This window comes from Lissotriton vulgaris, chromosome 2_1, assembly GCF_964263255.1.
Source record: "Lissotriton vulgaris chromosome 2_1, aLisVul1.2, whole genome shotgun sequence".
In the NCBI taxonomy this organism is placed as follows: Eukaryota; Metazoa; Chordata; class Amphibia; order Caudata; family Salamandridae; genus Lissotriton; species Lissotriton vulgaris.
The window spans coordinates 655412210-655431563 of NC_141687.1; the positions used below are offsets into that span (position 1 = coordinate 655412210).

The window sequence follows — 19354 nt, forward strand, 5'->3', positions numbered from 1 at the left end:
TATAAAAAGGTTTAAGTTAAATATACAGATATATAAAAATAGTAAAAATATCCCTCTAATCTACTGATCCCAAGATGCATATCACAAGATCACCTCCACCCAAACTAAAATAAAAGCTCCACGAATTGACCTTTTTACTGATGGTAGAATTCTAAGCTTTATTTAGCAGATTCCTATGAATTGTCCACATAGAGAACAGATACTTTGCTGTAGCAGCCACGTCAGTATCTGTCTTTAAGATCCTAAAAAAGACAAGGTGATTCCTAATACCCAGATTCTTACAAAATTGGACAATCCATTTCTGTCTAATTCTTTTATATGCCGCACAGAAGAGCTTAACATGAACTACAGTTTCCTCCCCTGTGAGGCATTCAGGACAAAGACGATTGGAGACTCCCGCCCACCTAATTGTGATTGCATGTAGCGGGAGAGTTCCATATCTAAATTGAAGGAACAGCTTTTTCACTAATGTGGGGTTTATAGAATCTATCACCTGTTCAAATTCATAATAAGTCTTAAAGTCCAAGAACCCATACATAAGGCTCAAAGTATTTACTGACCGATAAACTTTCATTAGATTATACTCTTTTATCGTATTTGCCAGAGTTTTCTTAGAGATGGCTGGACAGCATACCTCTAGATTAATCCAAAGGTTCTCCATGCCAATTACACTAAGAGAGTGCCTTACAAATACCAAGGGATGCTGCCTGCCCCTAGTGATACCATTACCGCTTTTAATTCTTCCCTATTGCTAACCAGCTCAAGGATACTCCACAACCTCCGAGAAGCAATGGCATCAGCGATTGGAAGAATATTTAGGACCATCCTTAGCGGCACTAATGGTGGGTTTCCTGGCAGAGTCATAATTTGCCTAATGAAATTATTTTCAGTTATTGTGAGAGCATTTGATGGACTGTGCCCCCACAATTCCACCCCATATTGGGAAGCTGACCTAGCTTGGACTTTATATATTTTGAGTGGTGAGCTTATAGTTTTTAAAACACAGTTTTTCTGGACTTTTAAAATTCCCACCACTGCCTGTGTTAATTTTTTGTTGGCTTTGGCCTTTTGGGGGCCCCACCCCATTTTATCACTCAGTGAAAGACCCAGATAGTCAAAAATGGGTACCCTTTCCAGGGGTCTACCCTCCATCATCGGATGGGGGCAATTAGCATTAAAGACCATATGTTTAGTTTTATTGATGTTAACTACAAGGTTCCTTTTTTTACAAAACTGGCTGAATTCATTTAGCACCCACTGTATGCCCATAGATTACTTTGAGAGCAGCAGAGTGTCATCCGCAAACATAGGTGCGGGAAATCTTCGAGAAGCCAGTTTTGGAGAGTCTGTGTCCTTGATAGCAAGAAGGTCTTTTATCAGCCCATTTAGGAAGGGGGAAAAGAGGGTCGGGGCAAGCACACAACCCTGTCTAACCCCCTTCACAACAGGAAACGGGGCCGTCAGTTGACCATTCCTGCCATACCTTACTCTTGCGAACGTCCCTTCGTGAAGTCGTTTAAACTGAAAGCATAGGTATGGTGGAACCCCCATAGCCAGCAATATACTCCATAGTTGGTTACGGTCCACCATATCAAATGCTGATTTCAGGTCCACGAAAATTAGGTATAGTCCAGAACAACATGCTTCCAGTGGAGTAACTGGAGCCTAAACAGCTGGTCTATTGTTGACGTTCTGGCCCTAAATCCAGCATGTAAGGAGGTCAGAATATCTTTATCGCTAATCCAAACCTGCAGTCGTTGTAATAAAACCCTTGCGTAAATTTTCTGGGGCACATCAATGAGGCTAATAGGCCTATAATTTGTCGGCTCCATAGGAGACCCCTTTTTGTAGATGGGGATAATCTCCGCCCCCACCCACGTGCAGGGCGCTGGCAAGCCCTGTAGAATTGTATTAAATAATAGTAGAAGGTAGGGTACCCACACCACCTGTTCATATCTGTAGAGATCACCAGGGATCCTGTCTAGGCCTGGCTCTTTATTCAATTGGAGCTTAGTTACGGCCATTTGCACCTCCACTGCTGTACAAGGTGGTATACACCATGTGGGGTCTGGGGTTAAAAGACATACTGGAAGTTTACTTGCCTCGATTAACGAGTTTGAATACAATTATTTAAAGTATGAGTGCCATGCTTCCTCACAGATATTTGGGTTGGTAATAGTCTTGCCCTCTGGTTTCCCTGTATGAACTAGGTTCCAGAAGGCCCTCGCATCCTTTATGTCTAGGGTAGACTTAATAGCCTGCCATCTTTCTACTTCCCACTCCGATTTTGCTTTAAAAATAATGTTTTCATAAGCAAGTCTTGCTCCCTCAATACATAACCGATTGCCCTATTTGAGAGCTGAAAGCAAGGTAGGCTTCGCTAACCTACACCCCCTATTAAACCAGAGATTTCTATCACCCAAAGATTTAAGCTTGGTAGGCCTTGAGTTATAAAAGAAGTCCGCCAGTGTTCCAACTAATTCCTGGTGTATTTCTCCCAGATCCTCGCCAACACCTCTATTAGAAGGGTTTTCTGAGACAATACTTGCTTTTTCTATAAATGGGATTATACTCTTATACATTTTTGCCGTATTTTCTATAGATTGTTTAATAGTGGCCCATCGAATACGCCTCCCTCCTACAACTACTCTGATATCACTTCTAGGGGGCTTTCAAAACCTTGTTCTGCATCATTCAAACAAAAATCCAACAAAGTGATCAGAGGGCTGTGGTTACTTTCCGTGCGCTGCACGACACTAAAATCTAGAACTTTATGCCACAGTTCTATACTAATTAAAAAATAATCACTTACTGAGGTGTGGCCTAATCCTCTGTATGTTGATTGCCCCGGATTATCACTCAGGAAGTGCCCATTACAGGCCCTTATAGAGAAAGAAAGGGTGAGAGAAATCATCTGTAATACGAGTGGGGACCATCCCTTTACCGAGTATATGTTTGGAGGTGGAACTAACCAGATTGCATTTTCGTCAGTAGTAATAGGTGGCACAATGCCATTAAGGGGTTCATAATGGCAGTTGAAATCTCCGCCGATTAAAAAAAGCATTTTTTTTCAAACAACAGCGGTCCCATGCCTTCATTAATAAAAGGAACACTAAATATAGACAGAATCAGTTCTATATTCCGAGTGACAGGTCCAGCTGGACAGAGGTCTTCAAGTTTACTCAATAAACAATTCAATTCAGACAGAATACCTTCAACTGATCACCAGTGTGGTACACAAGCCTGTGCCCAACACTAACGGATTTAATACAGAAGGTAGGTTTACAGACAAAGAAGGGCTGTTTGGGCAGACAAACGTTTTCTGTGTAATAGATACAGTTGTACAGAAAAATCAGCCTTAAAAGCCCTTCTTTGTCTGTAAACCTCCCTTCTGTATTAGATCCGTTAGTATTGGGCACAGGCTTGTGTACCACACTGGTGATCAGTTGAAGGTATTCTGTCTGAATTGAATTGTTTATTGAGTAAACTTGAAGACCTCTGTCCGGCTGGACATGTCACTCGGAATATAGAACTGATTTTGTCTATGTTTATTGTTCCTTTTATTAATGAATGCATGGGACCGCTGTTGTTTGAAAAAAAGTTAGTTCCCCGAGGTTCCTTGTTGACTTAATTGGAGCCCCTTGTTGTTGTAAATATAGATTAAAAAAAGCATATCACCCGAAAGAGAATTCAAGAGGTTTATCAAATAATCCAAGGTCTGGGATGTCCCACCATACCGCACTGGCCGAGAATAGATGTTATTAGATCGGGCAGTTGGTGTCAACTCTTTTCACTGCAAATCCAAGGTAAGTTCCCACCCAGATACACAGATGGTCTGCCTTTAGGGCCCTTAACAGCTGGCTCAAAATATGTGGCAAACCCCACTTTATGGACAGGATTTATGTCCCAAGTGTCCTGGAAAAGGCAGATCCCGTGGGAGTCGACAAAAACTCCCCACTCTGGTAAATCTAATTTGGCCGCAAGGCCAGACGTATTCCAGGCCGGCACTTTAAGGTCACTATTTGAGCCCACTAACCCACTCCCCGTGCTTGACTGAGGCCCTATACTCTCCAGTGTACCTACATGGTCAGTGTACAAGCAGGGATAGGATAAAACTTCAAGGGCTAATCTAGTTTTAATGGGTATGACAACTATATCCTTGAGTGTCGCTTGGGTTCCAACCTCTACCTCAGTGTCGACTAAAGATAATCTTCCATTATCGCTCACTCCTGCTTCCTTAATTATTAACTAATCTTGTATCTTTGCCCCAGCGGACCCTCCTTTATTTTTGGTCCTCTGCTTCTCTAGTGAAAGCAGTGCAGGTGGTTCTATTAAGAACAAGGCAGGCCTCAAGCAGCAGGGCAGTCCTTTTGGGAACAAGGCATGCCTAAAGCAGCAGGGCAGTCCTCTGGGAAACAAGGAGGTCCTTCTTCTGTAATGTCCAAATGTCCAGGAGTGCACTGAAGAGTGTCTCTGAGGTTCCTAATTTTAAACCTGGTGCAAGCTTTGAAGTGGAAGACACTTCTAGAGTTTCCACCACCCTCACAGATGGTTCTGGAATTTTCCACCTCCCTGCCCAGGCTCCAACAGGTCTAGGGTGATGAACCACTGGTGTGAACTTCTTTGTGAGTGTACAGAGGCAGCTCATTTGAAATGTAAGTGGGGCAGAAAACAACTATGCCCCTCCCATCTTGGCAGGATGGCCTATTCTGACGACATCTAGTCTCGTTTTGTCTTACTATGTGGGAGGAATATACCAATGCCAGCTGCCAACTGTTCACAGTCATTTGACCCAAGACACAGACTGCAGGCACCAAATAGCTAGGACTAGAAAATGCCAACTTTGTAAAAGTTTTTGCCCCTCAAGCCAAGAACTCCTGAGTGCAGTAAGGGCTTCAGAAATGCCACAGAGCAAAACGTTTTGAAAAATCAAGAATTCATGATACCTTCCAATTAAACATCTACTATTCATCAGACATTTGTACGAATCATCTCACAATGACTATCTGCAGAGTTTTAGCATGAATAAGAATATATCCAATCATTGTCCTGAGAAGAACCCCAATAATGATAATGGGGTATGAAAGACGTTGGCACGGCTCAATCACTTGGTGAACACAACTGTATGAATAGGATCATCTAGGAGAATTGTTATGAATTTTCAACCTTTCGAATTGAGGCAATAACTCCCAAGAGTTATCAGCAGTATAACAGAATTATCTTTGATGAAAGGAATTATGGCAACTGCTGCTTTATTATGTAAACAGACGACTGGTCTAGTTTGTGAGAAATTATATACATGTATTGTCTTTTAACTTGTCCAATTTACCTTTCTTGAGTTAGTTCATTGTTGTTTTTTTAAAAGTCTGTTATAACTTTTTTTGATTTGAGACAATGAAAATGTTTGAGTCTATAGCCAAACAAATGATTGTGCCCTCCCAATTTCTTTGACAAAAATGACAATGTGATTCTATCAAAAGTGTAAACGAATCAAAGTTAATAAATACAAGGGCCAAGAAAATAATTAATTGGTCATGATTTGCTGAAGTATATGACAGTTTAAATAAACAGCTAGAACAATCTTTTTGATTAACATATGTAATGGCCTATTCTAGCTGCAAACAAGGGCCTAACCCCTCCAAACAGGATTTTAAATTACAATTCTTTTTAGACCAAACATGACATTTCTACCTGTCCCCAATCAAACGTTAGCACTTATTAAAATGAATAGGATAATCTAATCTTATTCTATGGGAGAGGTAGTCCTTACAATTGGAATAAAACAATGTAAGGATTTTTCACTGCCAAGACATGTTGAACATTTTCGAAGCACCTCGCTCTGCCCTCGAACTGTCCAGTGCCAACTTAGGGGTGACATATATGTATTAGAAAAGATGGTTCAGGGCTGCAGAATGGGTTATTTTGCTAAGTCGAATTTGCAGTTTAAAACTGTACACAGGCTGCAATGGCAGGCCTCAGACATGTTTTGAAAAGCTGCTTAAGTGGGTGGCACAATAAGTGCTGCTATATATATTTTACAGCAACGGGGTACATGTAGTACAAATCAATTAGGGGCTTATGAGTAAATGAAATGCCCCAACTGGATATAAGCCAATTTGTCCATGTTTAGGGGAGGAAGCAAAAGCACTTCAGCACTGTTTAGCAGTGGTAAAGGACACAGAGTTCTAAGGCAAACAAAAATGAGGGGTGAACATAAAACGTTTGGGGATGACCTGCATAGAGGGCCAGGACAACACATACGCATCCATTTCATTAAAAAATACAACTTCAAAGGGAGTTCCAAAAACGCCTGACACAATAATATGTATTAATATTTATTAATACTTTGATTAATGATAGCTTTTTCAACCCCCTGCAAATGACTGTAAATGCAGAGGTGACGGCCTGCGATTGACAGCAGGTCTCCATTCCAGCATTGCCAATGATTGAAAGTCCACATTTGTTTTTAAAGGGAAGAGGATGTATCTCAAAGGGAGAGAGGTTACTTTCAGAAAGGAAAGTTGGCATTCAGTGAAAGACTTTGGGTGGAGCATTGAGTGATCACCTGAGCCAGTGTCTGCTCCCCTCAAGGTCTGTAGCTGGTATTCACAAACTGAAAGATGTCTGTTATGGAGAGCTTCCACTTTGCAAATGCCTCAACCTGTCTTGACAGGTCAGTATTCTATCAATGGTTTACAACTGCAATTGCAGAGGCAAGACATTGATACTTACCATTGCACTTCAAAGAGGAGGGTGATACTTTTTTCACACCATCTCTTCTTTCAAATTCACAGTTGCATAGATAATTTTGTGAGATGCAAAGGAATTTCTGGTTCGCGATGTGCACTTTGTACCCATCTACTTGACTTTAGGCAGTTGCAAAGCCTGGAATTTTGCAAACTGCAGGATTTGGGAATGCAAAATGACTTGACACAAGTCCCTAGTTAGGAGCAAAGCACACAGAATTTAAAGTTTGGCAGGCGATCGCTGTCCATCAGGTTGGCAGAGTATAGCCACCCTGGCCAGGCTACTTCCCATCATATTTGTGAGTCTCTGATGAAACTGCAGACGTGCTCATACCTTCAGAGGAGCTTCTGCCCTAGCAGCTCCTCTGAAGGAACTAAAGCATTGCTGAGTGGCTCCAAAGTTGCATGCAGACACACGCAAACCTTTTTTGTTTTTTGTTCGTGAAGTATGAGTAGGGTTTTGACAAATAAAATACTAATGAAACTGACACAATGGAGGTTTTCTTACACTGTCTTGTGTCATTTTTTCTTCCTGTTTGGGACTGCCAATCTTTTAATGGTGATCCCAAACAGAAAACAAATACCATTAGCCGTATATGGGGCAGATGGTCTTACTGATAGTAACAGCCCCAACTTTGTTTGGCCAAAGATCTAGGCTTTGTGATAGTGGAGCCAGCTGGGGCATGGCCATTGGCTACATGACTGTCTATCCGACTCAAACCAGAGTGGTTGGCCCATCCATTTTGCAGCCACTAAACTCTAAATCAGAAAAAAAACCTTTGTGATTCACTACCCTAGAAAGTTTGAAATTTAGATTGGACTAGCACATTGTCAAACTTTTGCATATAGAAATAGGTGATGAATAAAGACCATCAAGCCAACCCACCCCACCTAGTCATCATCATGAAATCTTTCTTCGGTATGTAAAAACGACCATAAAAGAACAAGATAACACAGCAAATGCTACAGTGCAAATATAAAACAAATGTGTAAAATTATTATTATTTTTTTATTGTTTTTATTTTTTTCCTTACATTACACATTTTATCACATATATTATACATATATTATACATTTGTCAAATAATTTTGAATTTATAATTAACCACATCTGGTTTGATGAGACTACTCCTATTATGCAAAAAAAGGGAAATTATAAAATACATTTACACAATATCCACCTAGGCTTGTGGTTTACAGATATCTATATTTCCTAAAACATTTCAAAACAAATAAGTTGCTATATTGCCATAGTCTCTTTCCATTTCGCAATTGGCTCCCAGATTTTTAGTCCTAACTTTCTTTCCCTTTTCCCCTTACGTGAATATATTGCCTTTTCCAAATTATACATGCCTAATAGGTTTGAAGCCAAGTTTGCATTACTGGGGGGGTCTTATCCAGCCATGCTCTTGCTATTGTCAGCCTTAATACTGGGGTAGCAATAAACGTAAATTCTTTATAGGTGTAATCTTCCCCCATATCCCTCCCCAGCAATATTAACAGCGGTGTCAATTGTACTCATATTCTTAAAGTGCTACCCATAAAATCTTCTATATTTTTAATCATGGTGTGTAGCTGGGGGCAGGTAGCAAACATATGGACAATATCTGCCTCTACAGCAAGGACAGCGAGGACAGGTGGTGCCAGTCGAACCTCCCCATTTAGCTATTTTAGCCGGTGTGTGGTACAGCGTAAACAGAGTCTTGTAGTGTTGAGATTGGAGGGGACCCGAGCATAAGATGGTACGACCCAGGTCAAGTGATTTAGCAAAACTTTCAGGCTCCCCCCCCCCCCCAGTTTTTCAACCCATTTGTTACTAAATTTATTCATGTCATCCACCTTCCCTTTTGCAAGACTTGCATAAAAAGATCTTATTGTGCAATCCCCTCCTGGTACTATTTTCACGAGTATTTCATTGCGGCTGAAGCCCGCTGCTCCACCCCGCTTATTGCTGAGAAAGCTCCTTATCTGTAGAAATTTTAAAAAATCCCTAGTTCCAATACCTTATTTTCGGGTTAGATCTTCAAATTGGACAATCCCCTCTTCGTCCATTAAGTCCCTAATCTGTATTATCCCTTTTTGTGCCCATCCAGCCATTATTAAATCAGCAAAGACTTCCGCCGGGAAGGATTTGTTCTTATATAGCCTGATATATCTATTATATCTTCCTAGGTTCGTCTTTTTTAAAAAAGCATTCCATATCTTAACTGCTACTTCTACGGTCTTAAATCTAGTCCTTTTGTAGTACCGAAACTCTACACGATTTATTAAACAATTTTCTGTCTTGACCCCCAACACTGCTGAATACACTTCCGTGGACATGGTCGTAACTCTTTGCTCGAGTCCGCCACCCCCAATTAGTCCCTGCATGTACTGTAATGCTGCTGCCATTTGGTACATTCTAAAATCTGGGGCCCCCCACCCCCGCTCTCTCTTGGAAGAGACATATAGCGATATGCACGCCGGGTCTTCCCATGTGCCCAAATAAATCTATTCAATACATTCTCTAACAAATTAAACCATTTAACTTCAAAAACCAAGGGAATAGTTCTAAAAAAATAAAGAAATTTGGGCAGAATCAACATTTTTATTACGTTAGTGCATCCCATCAGGGAAAGATGAAGATTGTTCATTCTCTCATAGTCACTCTTTACCTTCAAAATTAATGGAGCCATATTACTCTCGACTACTGCTCTCAAGTCAGCCGATAATGAGACCCCCAAATATACTGCCTAGCTAACCACTCTGTTATCATCGCACCTAGCATGTGTGTTCTTTATAATCTGCGTTTTGGCTCTGTTCAAACTATACCCAGATATCTGCCCAAACATCAGGGCCTCTGCTTCTACCTCTTTTATAGCTAAAGTAGGGTTCGATGTTAAGATTGCTACGTCATCTGCGTATGCTAGGGTCTTCACTATACAATTATTTACTCTTATTGGTGGTATATCCACATTAGATTTAACATGCCGCAATAACGGCTCCAAATATAGCGCGAAAAGAAGGGGCGAGGAAGGACACCCTTGCCTGGTCCTCCTAGCAATGTTTACTGCAGCTGAGAGCCCTCCATTAACTCAAATTCTAGCAGTAGGGGGGATATATAAGGCCTGTATAGCTTTTATAAACTTTTCCCCTATCCCGCACCACTTCATAACATACCACTGATAATCCCAGGAGACCCTGTCAAACGCCTTCTCAGCGTCAAGAAAAAGCGCTGCAACAGGGTCTCCTAAGACACCTGTAGCATCGAAGATGGTAACTACAGTCCTAACGTGTTTGGTTGTCCCTTTACCGGGTATAAACCTGTGCTGGGTGGGGGTTACCAATTGCTCAATATTTTTTGCCAATCTTTTTGCCAGAATTTTAGAGTATATTTTTTACATCTGAGGTCATCAGTGTTATTGGTCTATAGGACCCTGGTGCTTCTGGTGGTTTACCTTTTTTTAAAATAACGATAATATCAGCTTCGCTCCAGGATTCTGGAGTAGATTCCCCTAGTTGTGCTTGCGACAATGTATAAAACATATCTGCAAGTAGCACATCCCTAAATATTTGGTAGAATTCGATTGGTATTTGGTCTGGTCCTGCTGCTTTCCCTACTAGCAGACTTCCGATGGCAGACTCTAGTTCTTCCAGCTGGAAAGGGCCCTCCATTATCTCACGATCTTCTTCGGGCAATATCGGTGGTAAAATATTCAACAAATAATTTTCAATATTTACCAGACTTGCTATATCCTCCAGGGTATATAGATCTGAGTAAAACCTTCTAAAGACTTCCCCTATTAAATTAGGATCTATAACCACATTCCCCTGTCCATCCCTTATCTCTTTTATTGTTGCTGCTGCTGTTTTCTGCCTAGTTCTTATTGCTAATACTTGCCCTATTCTCTCGCTATATTCGTATATTCTTTCCTTTTTCGTTAAATAATTATCTGCTGCTTTCCTGGCCAATCCTTCAACAGCTTCGACTTTCAATGCTAGGATTTTAAATAAATGTTCTTCCAGTGGTAGCTTTCGTACAATTGCCCTACTCAAGTTATCTTCCTCTCTTAGTAACTCTTTTTCTATCTGTTCTCTCTTATCCCTTTCCCTCTTCTGCCTTGCCAAAACAAAACTCATAGTTTCTCCCCTTACTCCAGCCTTAAAGGTGTCCCAGATCACCCCTGGGGATGCTGTATCTCTATTGATTTCCCAGAAGTATTGTATCCATGGAATCATATGCTCCCTATATGTAGCATCTTTTAATAAAGCTCTCTCGAAAGACCAGGGTGTTCTTTGTGTTTGAGTAATTTTAAGCATACAAATCAGCGGACTATGGTCCGATATAACCCGTGGGAATTTTTCTATATGTAAGCCAGGGAATAAGGTGGTAGACGTTAAGAAGTAATCCAATCTAACCATTACTTTGTGCGGTGCTGAGTAAAAAGTACTCCCATCAAAATATGGGTGTAGCTTTATCCTTGGATCAGCCAAGGCATTGTGAGACACCATAGCAGCTAGTGCATTATACACCTTCTTCTTCCTTCCCCGATATGACCCCCCAGGCTGTGTGAATGAACTCTCTGGGTCGTGTATATTAAAATCCCCACAGCACACTATAGGCTCGGGCCACTGAGCTAACTCCATATCTAAGAATTGGAACACATCTGGGTCATCTTCTGTGGATCCATAGACTGAGACGATAGTTATTGTCTGACCCCTAAATTTTATTTCCACGATCACCCATCTGCCCCATTTATCTTCCTTCTTTCTCCCAATAATCACGTCCCTACCTTTTCCCAAAATTGTTACCCCTCTAGTCCTGGTACCCTGTTTAGTACTTGCAAGAACAGTGAATCCTAATTGCTCCACAAGATAAGCCTTACTCCCTTCTATATGTGTCTCTTGCAGACAAATTAAATCTAAATGCAGGGTTTTTAGATATGCCCCACTTTCATCCTCTTATTCATGTCGTAGAGACCACATACATTAATTGTTGCTATCTTACACCACGTTGCAAAAGTTGTTGGAGAATGTAACTAATTAGACCAATTCTTTTTAAAATCATCAACCAGTATATAGGCATACCGTATATTCTAGACAAATGACAATGTGTTAAATCATATATTGAAAAAAAAAATCATTGTTACTGTTTTTCCCTCCCCCCTCCCCTGAGCCCAGCATCTCCTCTCCTTGACTCTCCCCTCTCCCCCCCCTTTTTACAGGCAAATAGGTCAAAGGACCTATGTGTGCCCGCATTAGGTTGCGCTAGTCGCATCCCTCTCTCGCTTTGACTTTATATGTATGCTATGCATACATATAAAGACAAATGTGTAAAATTTAAATAAATAAAAGTAGATTATCAAACATCAATAAGACAAAATAAAAACTTCTCATTAGCAGCAATGCAAATCATTCGGGCCTAGAAAGTCTAGACCTCAATGCGGCTCGAAAAAACAGGTAACAGTATATAGTACATGGTCGTTAGGAAGCAACTGCAAATACATGAGAGCAGAACGCACTTGGATAACATTCAAGGCCTTTAGCAGAGGAACAATAAACTGCTTTTTGGCAAACTAAAATATTTGCAAAACATAGCAAAATGTGCACTAAGAGTTAATCAGTTCTCTTTACAATGACATGTAGTTCAGCAATTAGACACATGGGCTGTTTCTTACACTATGCACTTCCAAACACTATCCTCCCCAATGTACTGGGGTCCATCAAAAGAATCCCATTATGCTTTCATCAAGAATCTGACCAGATTCTACAAACCAACACTTTTCAAGCACAAGATGCTTCTGTAGAATAAAAGCCATGGATCAAAGCTTGGCTCTAGGCCGTTTGGTGTCATCAAGCTAGTGCGCATATCTGCTCTTGCCCTTTTATTGAGCAAGATTCTTTACAAGAATGTAGATAGCCAAGAGGGGAAGAACCATTGCATTAAGTTTAAATGGCAGGGAAAAGTGTGTTAGGTATCTTGCAGTAAGCAGCTTGCAATTAAACCAATAAAGGTGTGGAATAGGAAGGGGAAGACTGCTAGGAGAGTGGAAGAGCAAGAAAGTGGAAATATTGTATGGGTAGCGGAAGATAAAAAATTAAAAAAGCAAGGTGAATGGCTTAAATGTAAAGAAGAGAAAGATGCCAGTAACAAGAACAATTCGAATTTGGGCCCTTAGTGTTCTGGAACAGCTCCCAGAGAAAATAATGGAGGTAGGTGCTTAAAATAAAGCCCCCATAGTAATTAATGTTAATTTAAAATAAATTCTTTAATGACCTTTTCTAATTTAATGTTTAATGTAATGTTATTTATTATTAACATATAATAAATTGTTTTTGATTAATTAATATGTAATGTGTTTAATCTGTTTTAAAACATATATAAACACGTTTGTTTTACTGAAGATGTTTAAAAAATGTAATATCAAAACAATTATTTGAATTTGATTTAATCTATTGAAAACAATTACATTTTAAATGAAAAATAAGTTAGGAAAGCTGTAGCACCTCTGTATGTTGTTCTGTATTTAAAATTAATATATAACATTCATATACATTGATGTTCAATGTAAGATTAATAAACTTTTTTTTACTTTTCCCTATACATTGCCATTCTAGTGCTGATGTTACAGTGTCAGTGTTTGCCCATGAGTGGAGCTGGACTTACTAGCTTTTGGCAGTCATGACTTACATTCATAAATTTGGCTCTGTTCCCTGATTCAGAGTGGAGAGGTAATTCTACAATTCTTAGTAACTTTACACTTGTGAGTAGGGAATAGCCAAAAGTTCTGAACTTACTCAAAAGTGTATGAATAAATGTATATATCCTACCTACTTACAAGTGTAATTTACCTTTATGGATAGCTCCGATTAAAATAAAAAAAAATGTGTATGCACAGACATTTTTCAGGTATTGTTGTCATTGGGTATCTCTGTGACGTATTCAAGAACTAGTCATACTTTTTGGATACAGTGGGATTTTTTACATATTTGACTGTAGACAAACTAATTCAAGAGCTGACCCTTACCTCAAGGTGCTGTATATTTTCGCTAAGTTTCATTTCGTATGCAGTTTTCTCAGTCCAGCCACCTTCTACAACCACTGGCTGTATTGGATTCTTTGTTGGCACCATGCTGGCTGGCTTGAGAGCTTTCACCCGTTGCCCTTAATAAAAGTAAAACGAGAAATTACCTTTAAAAATCATTAATGTTTTCAAAGAGAATTGGAGACTGTGGATATCCTGCTCATACCTATTCACATACATAGTGGTCGTTTCTTAATTCCAGCCAGAGTGGATTCTGATATTTTGAATTGTAGCATACTGTTTTTTTGCACGCAGACTTCCCATCAGTTAAATGCATTATTACTAGATTATATAATTTTTCATTAGTTCGAATAATGAATAAGAGTACACCTTTAGTCATTGTGCATTTCTTTTTTTTTTTTTTTTAATATTTTTATTGGATTTTTTGAATATTTGTTCCCCCCACCTCCCCTGGACAGGTAGACATTCTTTACATTGTTTTTGACATATGTACATAATCATTATATAGAATTTACAGAAAATAAGAAACAATAACATAAATATATGACAGCATCAATATTGATTAGTTTTGTGTAAGAGCGGTCCAAATTTTCATGCCTCTTTTACGCCGCGATCTGCCTTTTTTCGTTTATATATAGCTATCTCGATGTTATACACAGCTAAAAGCCTGGCTAACCACGGTTGAAAGGAGGGTATTAGCGGGTCAAGCCAGGCCGAGGCTAGGCATAGCTGCAGAAATGCCATAGCAATGAATATAAAACAGTGACCACTCTCAGGGTTATCTGGATCTTCCAACCCAAGTACTATTGCTTCATGTGACAAAGTAACACTTCTGCAAAGAACTGAGCTTAAGAACCTCTCTATTTCTTGTATTAGAGGTAATAGTACTGGACAAGAGGCAAAAATATGAACAGAATCTGCTTTAAATAAATTACATCTAGGGCAGCGAGTCCCTTTCCCAGTTCCCCATTTTGCAATCTTATCCGGCGTATAGTACAGAAAGAAGCAGGTTTTGTAAAATTGTGCTTGGAGTTTGGTGGAAATAAGAATGGTTTGAGCTAACTGAGAGGAATATAGAAATCCTTCCTTTGAGATATTAAGTTTACTTTGCCACTTCATTGCAGTTTTATCTAAATCGTCCGAGAGTGTATCCAGTAGTGACCCATACACCCCGCCTATTGAGTCTTTCTTAGAGTGTATAATTATCTCTACTACTGTAGATTTTTCAACAGGTATCCTTGCCCCAAATTTATAAACTAAGAAATTCCTTATTTGGAGGTACTTGAAAAAGTCCCACCAATCTAAGTCAAATTCTTCCTTCAATGTATTAAAGGATTTAATTCCCTGAGTGGAGTAGAAATCCCCTAGTTGTGTTATTCCTAGATTATACCATTTGTTTACACAGTTGTCCTTAAAAATTATTGGAGGAAGAATAGGATTATTCAAAACTGGAGTATAATATGAGATTGGTCCTATTCCTAATATTTTCTTTACGACCTTCCATACTTTAAAAATACTATAAAGTGTCTTAAATTTGACTTTTTTGTGATAGCTGTCGTGAGTGTGCCTCCAGAAATAGCCATTTCTTAAGTTATGAAAAAGAAGTAAACAATATTTTTGTGGTAGGATTGAAGAGGATGACTTTAAATATAACATTATATGGCAAAGAGATGCATTAGGTCCCACAACCTGCCCCTTTCAACGAGGTCAAATGCACTAGGCAGATCCATGAAGGTAAGATGCAATGAGGCTCATTTGGCCTTGGTGTACTTTCCCATGATCAGGAGCAGGTTGAGAGACTGTTCCACCATGCCCCCGCCCGGTCAGAATTCAAAATGAACTTCAGAAAGGAAGCCCTATCTTCCCCCATGCCTCCAGATTCTCGAGAATCATTCCACCCAGGATTTTGACAGAGGAGCATCTCCTCTGTTGCCCTTCATGAATATCAGGACAATGGTGGAATTGTTTCCAGGAACTCTGGATTTCTACATGAACAAGGGTGCAGAAGAAGTTTGTCAACAGCAGGGCCCAGAAGGTTGTGTTTTGTCTGCATATGTCAAATGGGACCCCGTCCATGCTAGGGGCCTTGCAGGGGGTACTCTTTAACATTGCAGAGGATACATTGCTCACTTCTATAGGGAACGTAAAGTAGATCCTCCCATAACTCTTGCATTCCTAGTTCTCCAAGAATCCGCCCAACGCCAGATAGCCATTTGATTTTATGGAAAGAGTCACATTTAATTATATCCATAAGTCCTGTGGCAAATATCCTTAATTCAGGAGTTGTCCACAGGCGCCTCCAGTATAATACTGGACGCAAATTAGCAATAAATCCAATTGGCCTCATTCCTAAATCATAAAAAAACAGGACACATAGGGGTACTCTGGGGTAAGTTAATAAGATTGCGTAGGAACTTATTTTCAGATGCAGTCATTTTACCTAAATTCTCAAATCCCCAAATCTGCGCCTTAAAGGGCTGAACTAACCACCTTTGCGTCATAAACGCGAAGAGCAGGGACAATTGGTTTGGCTAGTGACTTAGCATGCTCAGAGCTCAATGCTCCAGCCAGTTGGCGATGTGTTAGCGTTGCCAACTCGGCCTGTTGGTTCCATCGCAAATCGTGTTGAATATTAACACCCAGGTAACTAAATGCCTTTACTTGTTGCAAGGGTAATTTATTCATAAAAAGATTGCCCTTAAAGGATTTGTGCTGGTTAAAAGTCATACATTTATATTTTAAAACATTTACTTCAAGGCCTCGGGTGGTGCAGAAATCTTCAAAAATACCTAGAGCTTTTTGCAATCCACTCGGGGTCTTTGCAATGATTAAACAGTCATCTTGGAACATTAAAATGGGGACTTTCGCAGCAGCTAAAATTGGGGCTTCAACATTAGCTTCAATCATCAATTTGGCCACATCAGTAATATATAATTTATTTACTTGTGTAAATTATATTTATAAAATGTAATTTAACACATTTGTAAATAGAAGTTTAAAAGTGTAATTAAATTATTGTGAAGTTTATTGCATGTTAATAAAATTAATCATATATAATTATAACAGACACACACACCAGCCGTGGTCGGCAGTAGGAGTTCCTGCAGGGCGGTGACGTGGGGTGGGGGAGGGGCAGGGCAGGGGGTAGTAATGTATGGATTATGGAGTTTAACAGGTAAGTAAACATATAAATAAATAAAACGAATTTAGTTGCGTGCACTGCATCACCAAATGCGATGCAGTGCGCGCAAGGAAATTCGTTTTATTTATTTATATGTTTACTTACCTGTTAAAATCTGTAATCCATACATTACTACCCCACCGCTCCCCTCCCCATGTCACCACCCTGCAGGAACTCCTACTGCCGACCGCAGCTGACACACACCCACCGACCCACACACACACACATACGCACCCACACACACACACCTATTTAATTTAAATGTTGAAGTAATGTATTTATTATAACATTAGTTTCTATGAGGTGTTATTTTACTCCTTACCTCCATTATTTACTATGGGAATGCGTTATTGTATCTGTGAACGGACACGTGTGGTGCTTTACCTACTCCAAATCCAGGCTGGAGAACATTTACTTTTATTTTGGCATCTTTAACGCTGCAATAGCATTAGAAGAGTAGTTTGTGAATAGCAAGGTCTTACTGTCCTGTGGATGTGTGGATGTATCAGCTTATGTATAGGTCCCTATCAAAACCACTCTTTAAATTCCCAAAATCTTTCCCATTTAGTAGTAGTACTCCCTATTTTCTAGCCATCTCCTTTTGCTCCTCCCACATTTACTACTAAAACAAATACTTGCATGTGCTGTGATTTCCACCACCAAGGTTAAGATCCCTGCACAGAAAAGATAAAAGAGGCACAGGGGAGGTATCTGGCCATAGATTTGTAAACAGCATTTTGTTGTATGTGAGTAGTGCTTCTATAGTAGTACTATATTCTACAAAATGTGGTTTGTGAATATTTTCCTTATTTTCCACCCTGAAACATGATGCGTCAGCACCAAGCCTTGAGATCACTGATACAATGAGCCTTGTGGGTGAATGCCAAGCCTTGTGATTTCCATTAGGCTGAGCCATGCGGGTGAAGGTCAAGCCTTGTGATTTCTAGTATGCATAGCTTTATGGGTGAATGCTGAGCCCTGAAGGTGAATACAAAGCCTCAAGATTTCCGATATGCTTAGCCTTAAAATTTTCCATTCTACAATCCTGTGTTTATTATCCTCTCATAGGGCACATCCTTTCTCTGCCACATGCAGTGATTGCTAAGTCTCTACTCAATATGTCTGCTCAGGCCATCCGAGAAGTGGGTATGCATTTCAAAGACATATCTTTATAATAGACATCCCCCACACAGGAAGTTTTTCCTATCCTTGTTGTCTTCATTTCTTCCCAACCTATCCACCAGTCTTGCGACACACCTGTTCCTCATTTTCCCCCATCTCTGCGCACAATTATTGTTTGATGGACATGCCACACTCTGTCCACCGCCTAGCAGGGGGCATGCATGGCCTACACTCTTCCTTGTTGGAGGCAGGTGGGTGTTTTGGGACTGCAGTGGGGAGGGCTAGTAGCGGAAATTTTCCTGTTCACTATGCAGTGTGCAATGTTTAGCTTTGCTACTACATTTCTGCATCTGTAAGAGTGCTGCACTTCTTTATTACATTCTCTGTGGCCATGCTATTCCAGTGGCTGAGGGACACAGCCGTTGTGTCCATCAATTTAAAACTGAAGCATTTCTAGTGGGAGTTTCAAATCCTTGACAAGTCTGAAATTAAGTCCAAATATAGGACTAATCTGATTGTGAAAAGTGTCCAAATGCCCTACCTCCAAACTTTCTTTGTGAATCATCAGAGAGTTAGGAATTAACGAATATATGCAAAACCATGGTAAGACCTCTTCATATCTTCATGTGACTACTTCGTATCAAGACTGGGGACGCTCATTCTGGTGGTTTCTCTGCCCACATCAACACCACCCGCATTCTTACCTGCAAGAGACCCTTGCTAGGGTCAGACTCTATCACTTTCTGCGGTGGGACTTCATCCCCCAGCATTCCCTTTCAGTTAAGGAGGGGCCACAGACTCCTGATGCTGTAAAAGTGCTACTAGACCTTCGTTGCACCGGTCGCTCATTCAAGCAGTTTCTCTGCCCTCATCAACACTGCCAATATTCTTACCTACAAAGAGGGCCTTGTTGGGGTGGGACTTCATCCCCCAGCATTCCCCCTGAGTTAAGGTGGGGTCACAGATTCCTGACACTGTAAAAGCGCCACTGGACTCCCGCAGCGTGAACACGTGCAGAGAAGGCCAGGCCAAGAGCAGGCCTGTCTGCACCCTTCTGCAGCCGGACAAGGCTGGACTGGGCCCACTCTCTCGGTCCACTGTCATTTTGCAGTCCTGCCAAGGTAGGCCCCTCTTTGCTTATATTGGCTCTCCTCAACTATACTCATTTGTAAACTATTGGGTAGAAGCCATCACCCCTTTAGCCCCCTCTGATGAGTCCCAAAGGAGCTGCCTCATCTTCCCTTATCAGCCCTTGATTATCCAGTGACAAGGGTGACATCT

General features: G+C 40.4%; 1 protein-coding gene across 1 annotated transcript in view; it reads right to left on the bottom strand.

The window, feature by feature from the left end:
- DCDC1 (doublecortin domain containing 1) overlaps positions 1-19354 on the bottom strand; it is a 1639395-nt gene that overhangs the window by 52546 nt on the left and 1567495 nt on the right. Inside the window, exon 35 of the mRNA XM_086955816.1 lies at positions 13753-13889. Within this exon, the coding sequence (XP_086811942.1) occupies positions 13753-13889 (137 nt within the window). The remainder of the gene's footprint in view (positions 1-13752; positions 13890-19354) is intronic.